This window comes from Buceros rhinoceros, unplaced genomic scaffold, assembly GCF_000710305.1.
Source record: "Buceros rhinoceros silvestris isolate BGI_N320 unplaced genomic scaffold, ASM71030v1 scaffold4150, whole genome shotgun sequence".
NCBI classification, from domain to species: Eukaryota; Metazoa; Chordata; class Aves; order Bucerotiformes; family Bucerotidae; genus Buceros; species Buceros rhinoceros.
In genome coordinates this window covers 33,799-46,282 of record NW_010388870.1, presented here as the reverse complement: position 1 = coordinate 46,282, position 12,484 = coordinate 33,799, and the positions used below count along the sequence as shown (strand labels likewise).

The window sequence follows — 12,484 nt, the reverse complement described above, 5'->3', positions numbered from 1 at the left end:
CTAGAAAGCCGCCCAGTGGAAAAGGACCTGGGGGTGTTGGTTGACAGCTGATTGAACATGAGCCAGCAGTGTGCCCAGGTGGCCAAGAAGGCCAACGGCATCCTGGCTTGTATCACCAATGGTGTGGCCAGCAGGAGGAGGGAGGTGATTGTTCCCCTTGACTTGGTGCTGGTGAGGCCGCATCTTGAGTCCTGTGTCCAGTTTTGGGCCCGTCACTTCCAGAAGGACATTGACATGCTGGAGCATGTCCAGAGAAGGGCAACAAAGCTGATGAAGGGTCTAGAAAACAAGTCTTATGAGGAGCAGCTGAGGGAACTGGGGTTGTTTAGGCTGGAGAAAAGGAGGCTGAGGGGGAAACCTTATCACTCTCTACAGCTACCTGAAAGGATGTTGTAGAGAGGTGGGGGTTGGTCTCTTCTCCCATGTGACAAGTGACAGGATGAAAGGAGAAGTTGTGCCAAGGGCGATCTAGGTTAGATATCAGGAGGAATGTCTTTACGAGCATTGGAACAGGTTGCCCAGGGAAGTGGTGGAGTCCCCGTGCCTGGAAGCGTTTAAGAGATGTCTAGATGTGGTGCTGAGGGACGTGGTTTAGGGACCCTGGCAGTGCAGGATGAATGGTTGGACTTGATCTTAAATGTCTCTTCCAACCAGATGATTCTGTGATTCTGGAAAATATCTGTGTTTGAAAAAGCACTTTTTTGGGGTTTTAACCTTATTTTGTTTTTGCGTTTGTTTTGCTAGAATAGTTCTGGATTTTCCTCGTTTGAGTAGAACTTCAGTTCTGGTGGATGTCCTTTTAATACTGTTTAATCCAGTCTTTGGAGGGGACAGAGAGAGGGGAGGTAAAAGGGCGGTCTTCTGGGTTTTTTGGTAGGAATTACGCATTTTCTCTGTTTCATATATTGTAGCTTCTGTTGTATGTTATCTCTTAGCATTGTACCATCTGGCTTGTTTCTTTTAAAAATATTCCTCTCATATATGTAAATGCCCTTTTCAAAATTAAATACCACAGTGTGGATTCCTGATCTTTCAAGAATGATCAGTCTAAATACATATGGCCACTGGCACAGGGTAGCTCTTCAAGTAGCAAAGTTTTGAACCAGATTATTCTCATACCTCAGGATCAGGGCAGGAGTTGCATGATAAATTGTCCCACTTGTAGACTTTTTCATCCTTTTGTTGCCCTTTTTAAAACTTCACGCCTGTTTGAACTGTAAGTTGCATGGTTCTTCAAGAGCATCCCGAATGTATTATTTTGGGATCTAGGTTGGTTGTGGCTACATGAGAGTGCTAAATCTTGCAGGTTCCTCCTGTGTCCGTCCCATTCCTCACTCTCCTAGCAGTTCCCTTCTCCTAAACTTGACGGTAGCTATCCTGCCTCACACAGCCACTTTTTTCTACTTCTAGCTTACTACTGAGTGAAGTTCCTTTCACTTCATTGCAGCTGGCACATCAGTTCTCCACTATGCATACAGTGACAACTAGGGGTGTGCAAGGCCGATGAAAGGAAGCATCAAAGGGTAGTTTCTTTTTATGGATGCTTTACTCCTCTGCCCCCAAAGGTAAGCGTTACCAAACATGAGAAGTTAGGAGAAGTCCTAGACATGATTCTGAAGGTAATGAAATTGGGGGCAGGTGAAAGGAGCCCAAGCAAAAAGTTTGTGGAGAGAGAAACAGAGATAAATTTGGAAGCGTTAATCCATTTTTGTGTTTTGGTTTGGTTTTACTTCTTTCCCTGGAAGGATAATTAAAATGAAAACTCTCTGAAGAATAAGGATTTTGTTGCATCGTTTGAAATCCAGCTATCTTCTTGTGGCTATTTTAATAATAACAGTTGGTTAGGGAGATTAGAGATAATATAAGATACAGTCTGAAGTGGTTATACTCATAAAAGCATCATATGCTGATGTAGTGTAGATTTTACTTTCCGCTAAGTCACTTGATGAAAAGCATCTTTAGAAATAGGTGCATGGTTTGTCTCCTCAGTAAGATGCATTTCTAACATACGGAGTGGCTTTATGGTGTTCTAGTGCTAAAAGCTAGCCTGTGAAACGTTCACCTTCTGCTACAAGCCCTTAGGCAACATGGATTATGATTTTCTGTCATGCAGGAGACTGTTTAGGCCAGTAAATTTGAGTGAAGTTTGTGCTAAAAAGTAACGTAACAGTACTGACGTCTATTTCTCTGCATGGCCCAACGAGACTTGCTACAGTCTATTAACCAGTTGTATTGTAGTATGTAAACAGATTTTCTTGAAGTCATACTCTCTCTATCTTGAAATCAAATAGGCAGCTTTGGGAGAGACAAACATTTTAGGGAGGATAACTGGATATCAGTGCTGTATCATAATATCTAACCACTGTATGTGATTTTGCAGGCAGCATAAATAACATTTTCCTCTTAAAGTGATCATCTTTTAAATGATTTTTTTAATACATGTTAAAGCCTTATCCACAGTTTCTCTATAAAGTCTTCAATGTATTCTTGTAGAAAAATTGAAAGGCCTTGAGCTTTGCCCTGATGAAGGCCACGATGCCTTTGGTTTCTGAAGATGGTGCGTGGGGGTGGTAATTTGCTCATGCAGCATGAAAGCATGTAGTTCTTTCTCTGCAGAATCTCCCGCAAAAGAGAGAGTGCCTGTACACACAATGCATGCAAAAAAATTCGGGCTGGAGGGCTGTTGATGAAGACTCGTGTCTGAAATTAAAGACTTGTTTATTTGAACATTGTTCAGCAAAGAGCCTAGTAACACACTGATCTTCTTTAAGCGTTTTAAATATTTAATACTTGTGGAACTGATGTTGTTGAAATGCAGATCATGATTTTCACAAATAAAGGAAAAAACACTTAAAAATTTAAGGACTTTTACATTTTTTTTTTAATAACCAAATCCAGGGTGTTGATGTGGGGGAGGGGAACAGCTTTGAAGTCTCAGAGATCTTTTCCCTGAGGTCAGAAGTTTCTGGTGATGTAACATACAATACAGACTAAGCCTTCACTTATCAAGGTTAAAGTTGACAGAGCTTGTATGAACTTGTCAATCATAGGAAGCAGGCAAAAACAAGCCAGCTGTTGTGAGGCATGGCTTTGAAAATCCTCTGTGTTACAGTAAATGAGACGCAGAGGTTGAGACAGATTCAGTTCTGCGAGGCTTTCAAACTGGCTGCCACATTTGTAAGGTTGCAAAGCTCACATATCCAATGAATATGGGTAAACAGCTGTAAATCCCGGTAAGATTGTCTTGTCTTTATTGTTAAAGCGTGAGAGGAATGGCTAGAGGTGTGCGCCTTAATTACCTTTTTCTGTCAAATCTCTGAACAGAAATTTGCAGTATTAATTCATACAGTATTTCTTTTGTTCTCCAGGTCTTTGAGCACAGACTGCATCTTCTGCCCCTATCAGCAGAAGCTACATTAGCAAATTAGGAACGTTGAAATGCTTGCTGCAGAATTTTATTTTGCTTAGCATAATCAAATGCTCTGTTCACTGATGGATTGGGAGAATAGGGGGGAAACGTGAGTTAATTCCAGTCAAGATGCTTTGTGTGCATGTGCTCGCACACGCGCACTGTTTTTAGCAGCTTTTGTTTTCACAGTTGGCATCATGCACACTGGAATTAGAAGGCAGTGCCTTTCAAAAATATTTGTTTTCTGGACTGAGGGCTGCAGTGCCGTTGTTGTGGCTCGGGGTGCCAGGCTCGGGGTTCCTCTCGGCTAGGGGTGGTGCGAGAGCTTTTCATCTTGTCATTTTCCTGGCAAGCCTGTTACTGTGAGTGCAGGCTCGCACGAAGACCTTTTCCACAGCAGCAGCAGATACTAGCTGGGAGTGTAAGAGAATTGGATGTGACTATTGAAAGCAAGTGGTGAGTGTGGCTCTGAGTGAGATGATGGCTATTGAAATCTGTGCATATGCATGCTAGTTCATTTAAATAACTGGTTTAGGATTTTTTTTTCCCTTTAGAGATGAGCTATGGTTCGTTTTGGTGCCTGCCTGAGAAACCCAGGTGACCTAGCTATTATTCACAAAGTGTTTCATTTTATGGCTTCTGTTCTGTTACTGAATTTTTGTTCAGCTGCAAGCATCTGTTTTCCGTAGTAATAGCAAAAAGAAAATAGCAACAGTATATCAGAAAAAAAGCCTCTAGATGTACAAAAGAAAAAAAAGTGGTAAAACTGGAATGCAGGGGGATTTCTCGGTAAATTGACAAAACAATCATTTTTCTTTGAGCTTTTTTAAATGTGACTGTAATTTCCTTGTTAGCATTGCTGGAAATGTCTTTTGTCTCTGCAGTGGTTGCCATTTGTGTAATATGATGTCTCTCGTTATACTGTTGCGATGTTTTGGTGATTGAATTCAGTGTGCAAGTATAGAAAGCATTAACTGGTTGACTGAAGTGAGCAGAGGTTGTTTTAATTCCATGGAGGCAGTCCTCTGTGTGCTAGGACAGGCATGCAATAGATAAAGCAAGTAAGAATACAGCCATAAAAATTATCTTTTATCATTGATTTTTGATGTGCAGCAGAATGGAGGAGGGGCTTTTATTTTCTGAACTGAGGAAAGAAAAGCATCCCTCCCTCTGCTCTCTCCCACAAGATTCTTCCCTTCTGCATAAAGACCACTATGCTGTTATAAGAATTTTAATTTTAATCAGATTTGATTTTTACTGTGGGCCTTCACATTGTGCTGTTGCCCATGACTGACTGGCCTACATTTCATCCATCAACATATCTTTGCTTATCTGCTGCAGAACTGAGTGAGTCTGAATTTGTTTCTGGTTTTCATGGGGAGAGGGATGACATTTTTAGAAAAAGGAAGAGTGTGAGGTGAAAACCCATTGCTGTGTATGTTGCCATGCACGCAGGACAGGAGAGAAATTCTGGTGGCATTGATGGACTGGTGAGCAGTGTCTTATCATATCTCATTCTGCAGTAAAGCCAGGTGATAATGCAAGGGTTGTTAAGCTAGAGTGACATTTTGCTTTATCACATCAGGAGCAACAACTAACCTGTATTTAGTGTGACTGACTAAACAGACAGATGCCATCAGGGTGCAGATAATGTTAACAGGCATTCAGAGACAGAAGACTCACATCATGATAAATGGGTGGTAGCGTAACAGTGTTCTTCTGAAGTGTATAAAGGCATCTCTTTACTTTTTTTTTTTTTGTAAGAGCATTCTCTCATCATGCAGCGTTCATTATTCTTTTATGCTTTTCATCTTAACGCATGCTTTGGCTTTAAGACCATTTTCTTCAGCAGTGCTTCTGGGATGCTAGTTGCCATCATCTGTCTCTTTGGACCAAGGTAGTGAATAGCTCTACTTCTTTGTAGAGACTGAAGTAATGTGCCTCTTCCTGGAGTGACCGTTACACCACAGCTATCATGGTGATTAAATTATCTGTTTTCTGGAGGGTCCTTTGTTCTACACATTTGTCTTTAAAGATTTCTAAGTAGTTTTGTAGTCCACATTCTCATCTGGCATCTTTGGAATATGCTGCTTGTGTCACTATACGGAGAACGATGCATGCTGTACTGACTTGGTAGCGATAGCAGATACACTGGTCATTGGAAAAAATTGAGCACTGGTAAAATATTTGCCCTTGTCTTGAATTGCCGAGTTGTGGTGTTCTGGTGTCAGCATCTCCTTGGTATTGCAATAGTAAAACAAATTTGAGGGTTTCAAAACCTTTGAAGTCCTGGGGTGTAGATGAGGATTCAGGTATCTAACAGAAGTAGGGTGTAGTGCTGACTCAGGTTGGTTAGTTAGTTAGTCAGTGTGAGTGAGGTGCTGACTCAGGTTATAATCCACAGAGATCTTGGTCTTGATTCAGTTGGCTAAACACAATGTCCAGCAAGATGTGAAATAGCCAAGTGTGTCCCACTTAGCTTCCAGGTGCCATCTCTTAGGGGAACTTGATGCCTTTGAATCTTTGAAGTTTCTGAAATAGTAGAAGATACCTGTGTTTGGGTAACTAGATTGATCCCTTAAGCAGTGAAACCTGTCCCCTAAATTGATCCCCTAGACAGTGATTTGCTTTTGAAGACTTACTTTAGGGTGAGCTGAATCTATTAGTTGGTATTGACCATATCAATACGGATTAGACCTCAAACTTTTTCCTAAATTTCAAACAACCTTACTCTGCACATCCTGTTCCAACTTTGTAGCATCCTTTTGTGGTCTCAAGCAGAACTATAGTGGGTGGAAGAAACTACTCTTTATTTGTGGACTGTTGCAGAAGTGCTTTTGGATTCCACTCTGCCAAGTGCCAGGCAAATACTCAATGAGAACATAAGTTTCAACACATGAAGTTTACAGCTGAAAAAGTAGTGTATCAGCAAGGGTTCTGCCTGTAAACAAGGCTTTGGCATAAGCAAAGGCAGTGTTTCACAATTGCCTTAAACCACGTAATTATCAGTTTTGAGCCAGGTCAGTTCCTTGATTTGATTTTCTGTGGGGCAGTACAACTCCTTATGCTAATGGAGAGAGCGGAAAGACAAAATCAGAGTGATCTAAGAAAACTACTGGCTCTTCTGGCTAAGTATCTGCATTTAGACCAGTTTGAAGGAACTGCAGATCTGTGGCCTTGATTGAGGGGGTTGTTTTTACTTTAGGGTGAGGACTTTAATGGAGGAGTCTTACTCAGGTATGAAGGCCTTTCTCCAGTGTAGCTTGTAGTGTTTGAGAAGGAATGTAAGCTAAATCAGAAACAGCCACTCCATTTGCACTCTTCTGCCAATAAGTTAGTGCAGGACATGTTGTTGCTTACACAACCATGCTTATGGTTTATGGTGAAACTTTTGCACAGAGGTTGAGTCTTTAACAAACATTACATTTTTCAAATGCTGGCTAATGCATTTTTGCAAAGCTTATTTAGTCTGGGATTTTAAAATTGGAGTGTCCTGTGGCACTGTTTGGCTTAGCGTGAAGCATTCTCAAGAATCTGTAAATCAGACAGATAAAAATCAGACACAATCGAGTTCACAATCATGGAATAGAATCATCATAGATTCTATGATTCTAAATTAGATAAAAATCAGACACATTGAGTTAATAGAAGTGACTTTCACTTACTGAGATACAACAGTCAGATCATTCTACTTCTCTATCCATATTTAGTCAAATGCTGAGTATGGGGCAAATGAAGGAAGTGGTTTGGGTTTGTTTTTTATGGCAACCAAAAATGTTATCCTTCTGATAGACATCTATACGTAATGATTCGTTTTGGTAATCGCACATTGACCCCACTGGCAAGTTCCTATTAACTCGTGTGTGTGTGTGTGTATGTATATATAGCTCTCTAAGGTTTAACTTGCATGTAATAGCTTACATTTCTCTAACCTGTCTCTGGTTTGTTGTGTTATGGCTGGGGGAGCTGGGGGTGTCCAGACTGGGGAAGAGATTTGGTTATTTCCCTGGCTTAATACTTGCTTGCCCTTTACATTTCAATCACAAGCTTGTATGCCCCAAGCTAACAGAGCCGGAAGGAAACCAAGAGATGTACTTGTCCGTCTGGGTAGAAAGTACTTAGCGTCATTACGGAGATAGGAGATTCCACCCCCACAGTGGTAAGTGGTGGAGTTGTGTTCGTGGCCATGGCCATTATGTGGAATGTGCAAGCCACAGAATGGAGCTTCTTCTGAGTTCACCTGGCCAGGAAGTGCGCAGCCTCTTGTCTTTCCACATAGACCTTCTCTGGGAGACCTCTTCTAAATGAGATCTTCTCCAAAATGTGGCAGACTGGGGTTTTTTTGTAACGAAACAATTCACCTTCTAACTGAAAATAAGGATTTTGGGGTTCTGCCCTCAACCATTTAGATGTGAAGAATCCTATACCTAAACACCAAAAGCAGGTAGAGTAGAAAAAGGCTCATGTTAGCCCCCTGTACTAGACTCACCCTTACTGAATACCACTTTCTATTAGCAGCGTAAAGTCTATCGATTACGGTTCCTTCACAGTTCAGGTTAAGCGAGTGATGTAAGTCGTCTTACATCTGATGTAAGACAGTCAAAGCTGTCGGGGATGGTGTGAGCTTTCCCGATGCTATTGCATCAGCAAGAATCTTGCATTTGGTTAGTTGTGGCACCGTATCATGGGGATGGGGATGGAGAGGAGCTTTGGGTGTGAAGATAACTTAGTTTAATGCTTTTGGTGATGAGTGGTTTGTTATGTAAAATGAAAGTGGTAATTAAGTCAATTGTCATGTTTCTTGGATGACTGTTCTGTGTCTGTCACTTTGATGTTTGGTTATAAATTATGAGTTCCTTCCGGTGGTACCTTATCGTTGTATAATCCCATGGGCCAAATTTCTGAAACAACTGTATTTTGATTATATTGTTACATGAAGAACTGACAGATTTAAAGTAGCTTAGTGGACTTTTGGTATTTATGATAATGTAACACCTTTGCAGGTTCTTGCCACTGCGTTCTCCTGGGGCTTGAAGCTTGCTTTCTTTTCCTCCTTTCTGAACAGTAAGCTCAAATCTCTCCAAAATAATGTGATAAGCATGTTTTGCATGAGGACCCACTCACACTGAATGCAAAATAGCCTCAGTGTTGGGTGTAGCCACTTTTCCTCAGACCCATTTTCTGTGTCACTGCAAAATGTTTGATTAATTGTGTGGAAGCTGTATGAAGGCACGTATGTAATCTCTGAATGTTATCTCCAGGTTTGCAAATGTAGCATCTCTAAATTTGTCTGTGCTGTGATCTTTATTTCCTCTTATTCTATTTTGGGTGGTGACAGGACTACTAAAACATTCATTGCTTCTGAGCCAGGGTAACATTAAACAGATTTGGTTGAAGGTTTGAATATGTAAACGTGTCAGATGGGTGGTATAATTTGTCCTGTTTGCTTCCACCAGCACACCCGCTCCTGATGCGCGTGTGAAGTTGAATGTATACTTTGCAAACTGGCTGAGGTAGTGCATGTAATTTATGTCACTGTGACATTTTGTGCCATGCCCTTGATTCATCTGTTCACCTAAGTGCAGCTGTTACACTGTCTTATGTCATGGCTTATGTATGTGAAGATGAATGGAGAGGACTGAACAATTCTTTGGCACAGGTTAGCTAGGAGAGAATTGTTCTCTACATGGGTTAACTAGACAATGAAAAACACTGATTTAAACACAGGACTTCATTCTTAAGACCTGCAGTAGTCTTTTGGCAAATATTTCCTTTAAAATTAGTGGAACTATTTACAGGCCCAGTTCTGCTTACATTGAACTCATTAAGGAAAACCAGCTGACTCTAGAGATGCCATGTAATCAAATTTGAATAGTGTTGGTCTTTCAGGCCTTACATCATTTCACTTAATAAAACCATCCTTTGTCTAACGTTAGAATAGTAGTCAGTAAATACTATTTTGTAAAACAGATTCAGCTCTGAATTTCTCAAACAACTTGAAGTTGTCTGAACCAACTGCTCTTATTAAGAGCAATATGAAGAGATCTAAGTTTAAATGGTATTCATCTCCTCATTTGTGTTAAATTGGAAGTTTACCCATTAAAATTGAATTTAAAATTTAACACTTCACATGAGAGAGAGATTGTGTATGTGACTGCTTGGGAATTAAATTGTGAAAAAAACCCATCTCTCTTGGAAGTACAATGCTATAGTATTACTGACGTGTAAAAATCAGTGTGAAGTACAATTATGTAAAAAATCCCATATATTGGGCAGTTTAATAACAATGTCCAGATTTTTTTTCTGTAAGTGCTAAAACTTCACAGATCCAAGAGCTGAAAAATAATAATTTTTAATGTAATTTGATTTGGGTGTGAAAGTAGAACCCACACGTAATCAGTTGTCCTCCTACAATGCCAAATTTTAAAGATTTGTTTTAATTTAATTAAAATAGTAATGCACTGTGTAATTTTTCCAAAATTTTTTTGTTCTTGAATTTACAATGGACTTTAACCTACTACTTATTTTACATGCTTTTATCTCAGATTTCCTTTTCATACACATAGATGTTAACCATCCATAGACTTATTCTCAAAACTGGTACAGTAATGTTAACCTCTTTACACTGAAAATTCAAGTTTTCTTTACAAATAGTCTAGGAAAGATGCCTCTTTCACAGTCCCCTTCAAAGAAAACTTGAGCAGTGAATGTCTACAGGGTTACGATTTCAAAACAGACTAGTGCTGTCAGTAGCATGAATGATATTAGCAGCTCTCTGAAGCCTTTTACTTCTCTGTGGCAGCTTCTTTTCTAAGCTCACAGTATCTCTTCAGCCTCCTTTAGAAAGAAAGCAAACCTGTCTCCTCTTAGGGCTCCTGAGGTACTTTTTGGTGGTTTTCTTCCTTTCTTCTGTTTCTTTCCCAGTTTGTCTTTATCTGGTGAGCACAAATGAACTATATGTCTTGTGGCAAAGCACAAGCCTGGAGCTGCTAATGCCTCTTTTCTGGCTAGAGAAATAGAGAGTGTAAAATTGGAATAAACCCCAAAATATTTCTGCCTACGATAAGGCCTTTTTGACCATTGTTTGTCATTTGTGCTGACAGGGCAAAAGAAGTTCAATTTAAAATAAGCCTGACTGGAAAATACTGTCCTTCCTGAATTCCTTTTTCTGCCTTTTCTTCAGGAGATACTCATTTTTGCTTTCCCAGTTTTTTTAGCTTGAGCAAACATTTTGTTTGTACTCATTTCATTTTTCACCAGTTATGCAAAAGTACAGCCTCCAGATTGATTAAAGTTCATGGTATTCAATTCACATTTAAAATTACACTGAAGTATTAATTTTGCACATAGAGAAGAAACTTGTTTTCCGCAATTTGTTACGGAATCTGAAGCAAGAAGAGAATTAAATTTTCATGCTAGGAGTCTTCTTCTCAAGCAGTTTTTTTTCCTACCAACATTCACACATTTGGCTGTGCATTTAACTATGTTGTACACGCTGCAGTGCCTCAGGTTACCCGAAGGCTGTGTCGCATCCTGTGGGGCTCCATACCCTAATTTAGCCTGACATTATGCTTCGACTCATCGTGTTAGATTAGGTACACCATGTATTCCCTTACACGAGAGGATGTTTTTGTGCTGTGCAGTTACCATAGATTGGAGGAGTTGGTGTTAAATGTTGGATGCGATCTCAGCGTTCATGCTTCCTGGATTGGTGCAGTGGCCTCGTGGTGAAGGAAATAAATCAGCAGTGCACTAACAATGTGTTCTTCTCTCTAGGCAAGCTGATGCAGGAGCCCTGCGGGAAAACCCACGGGAGAAGAGGGATCAGCTGGACCCAAATTTAGGCCACAGTTGGAAGGCATCTGTCAGACCTTTGCATGCGCGAGAGCCTACGGTTCTGCCTCATGAGAGCAGGGGGAGGTCTGGGACGTTGCCTAATGATTACCGATACTCTCAGGAAAACGTGAACGAGAAGAGCAAGGATCGCAGCCTGCCTCAGCTTTCCTGCTTGGAGCCACAGACCCTGAATGAGAACCACTCCTCTCTGTCCCAGGGCAAAGGAGAGGAAAACCGTAGGTTAGAGCCAGCACTGCTGAATAAGAAGCGAGGACCGCAGAGGCCACCACCGCCTAAAAGGGATAAATACAAGCGACCGGATAATTCTGTGCTGTCACTCAGCACATCTTCTGAATCTCTGCTGGTAGTGCCCAGCCAGCCCTTTCTGTCCTCATCCCCCAGCTCCACTGAAGTATTTGCCAGTCACTCTTCTCTCTGTCAAAGTCCTGCAGCTTTCAATGGAAAACTGAAGAGTGGTAACCCACAGCAGCTCCAGCAAGCATCATCTACGGAGAATGTTTGTCAGCACTTAGAAGAGAAAACGCACCTTAGGTCTGAGTCTGTATTATCCTCCAAGTATCGGTATCTTCAAAAACCTGACATGGAGACATCAAGGTCCCCTTCTCCTCAGTTTGCACCACAGAAGCTCACTGATAAACCTCCTGTGGCAGTACAGGATGAGAACCCAGCCAGGTACTCAATGTAACTCCTTTACTATTTTGTTAATGCTTTTTGTTCAGCTAGAATGTACTAATGGTTGACTGTTCATTTTCTTTACTAGAAGCATGTCCTTCAGGTTCATTAAGCACGAGCCATCTCACCATGTCCTAAGGAGACCCAAGACTTGTGTGAAATTCCGGTTGATATCATTAAAATCCTTCAACTGGTCTGTGGGTTTTTTTTTTTATTAGTTGACTGATGCAGTTACAGCTCTTAGTAGTAGAAAATAAAAGGGAAGGATTCGAACGGATTTGCTACTGTAAGTCTGGGTGAAATCAGAAGATTCCCTGTCAACATTTTCCCCACCTGAGTCTCAATATGAATCAATGTAGGGACAAAGCAGATGTGCGAAGGGAAGCTGCATCCTTTGTGACAGCATCTGTTTTGAAAGCACACACAGTAAGGTACACTGCCAAATCATGACTGTTTTCATGTTGCTTTTACAATGAAACATGGCACTCCAGGTGTTCTGCAGAGAGGTCCACAGCATTGTCTGTGTTGAGATGGGCTGAAGATTCA

The 12,484-nt window shown here is 40.9% G+C and overlaps 1 protein-coding gene across 1 annotated transcript in view; it reads left to right on the top strand.

The window, feature by feature from the left end:
- Positions 1–12,484, top strand: part of SHROOM2 (shroom family member 2) — a gene marked incomplete at its 5' end in the record, with an annotated part of 46,558 nt that overhangs the window by 18,908 nt on the left and 15,166 nt on the right. Inside the window, one exon of the mRNA XM_010131666.1 lies at positions 11,186–11,938. Within this exon, the coding sequence (XP_010129968.1) occupies positions 11,186–11,938 (753 nt within the window). The remainder of the gene's footprint in view (positions 1–11,185; positions 11,939–12,484) is intronic.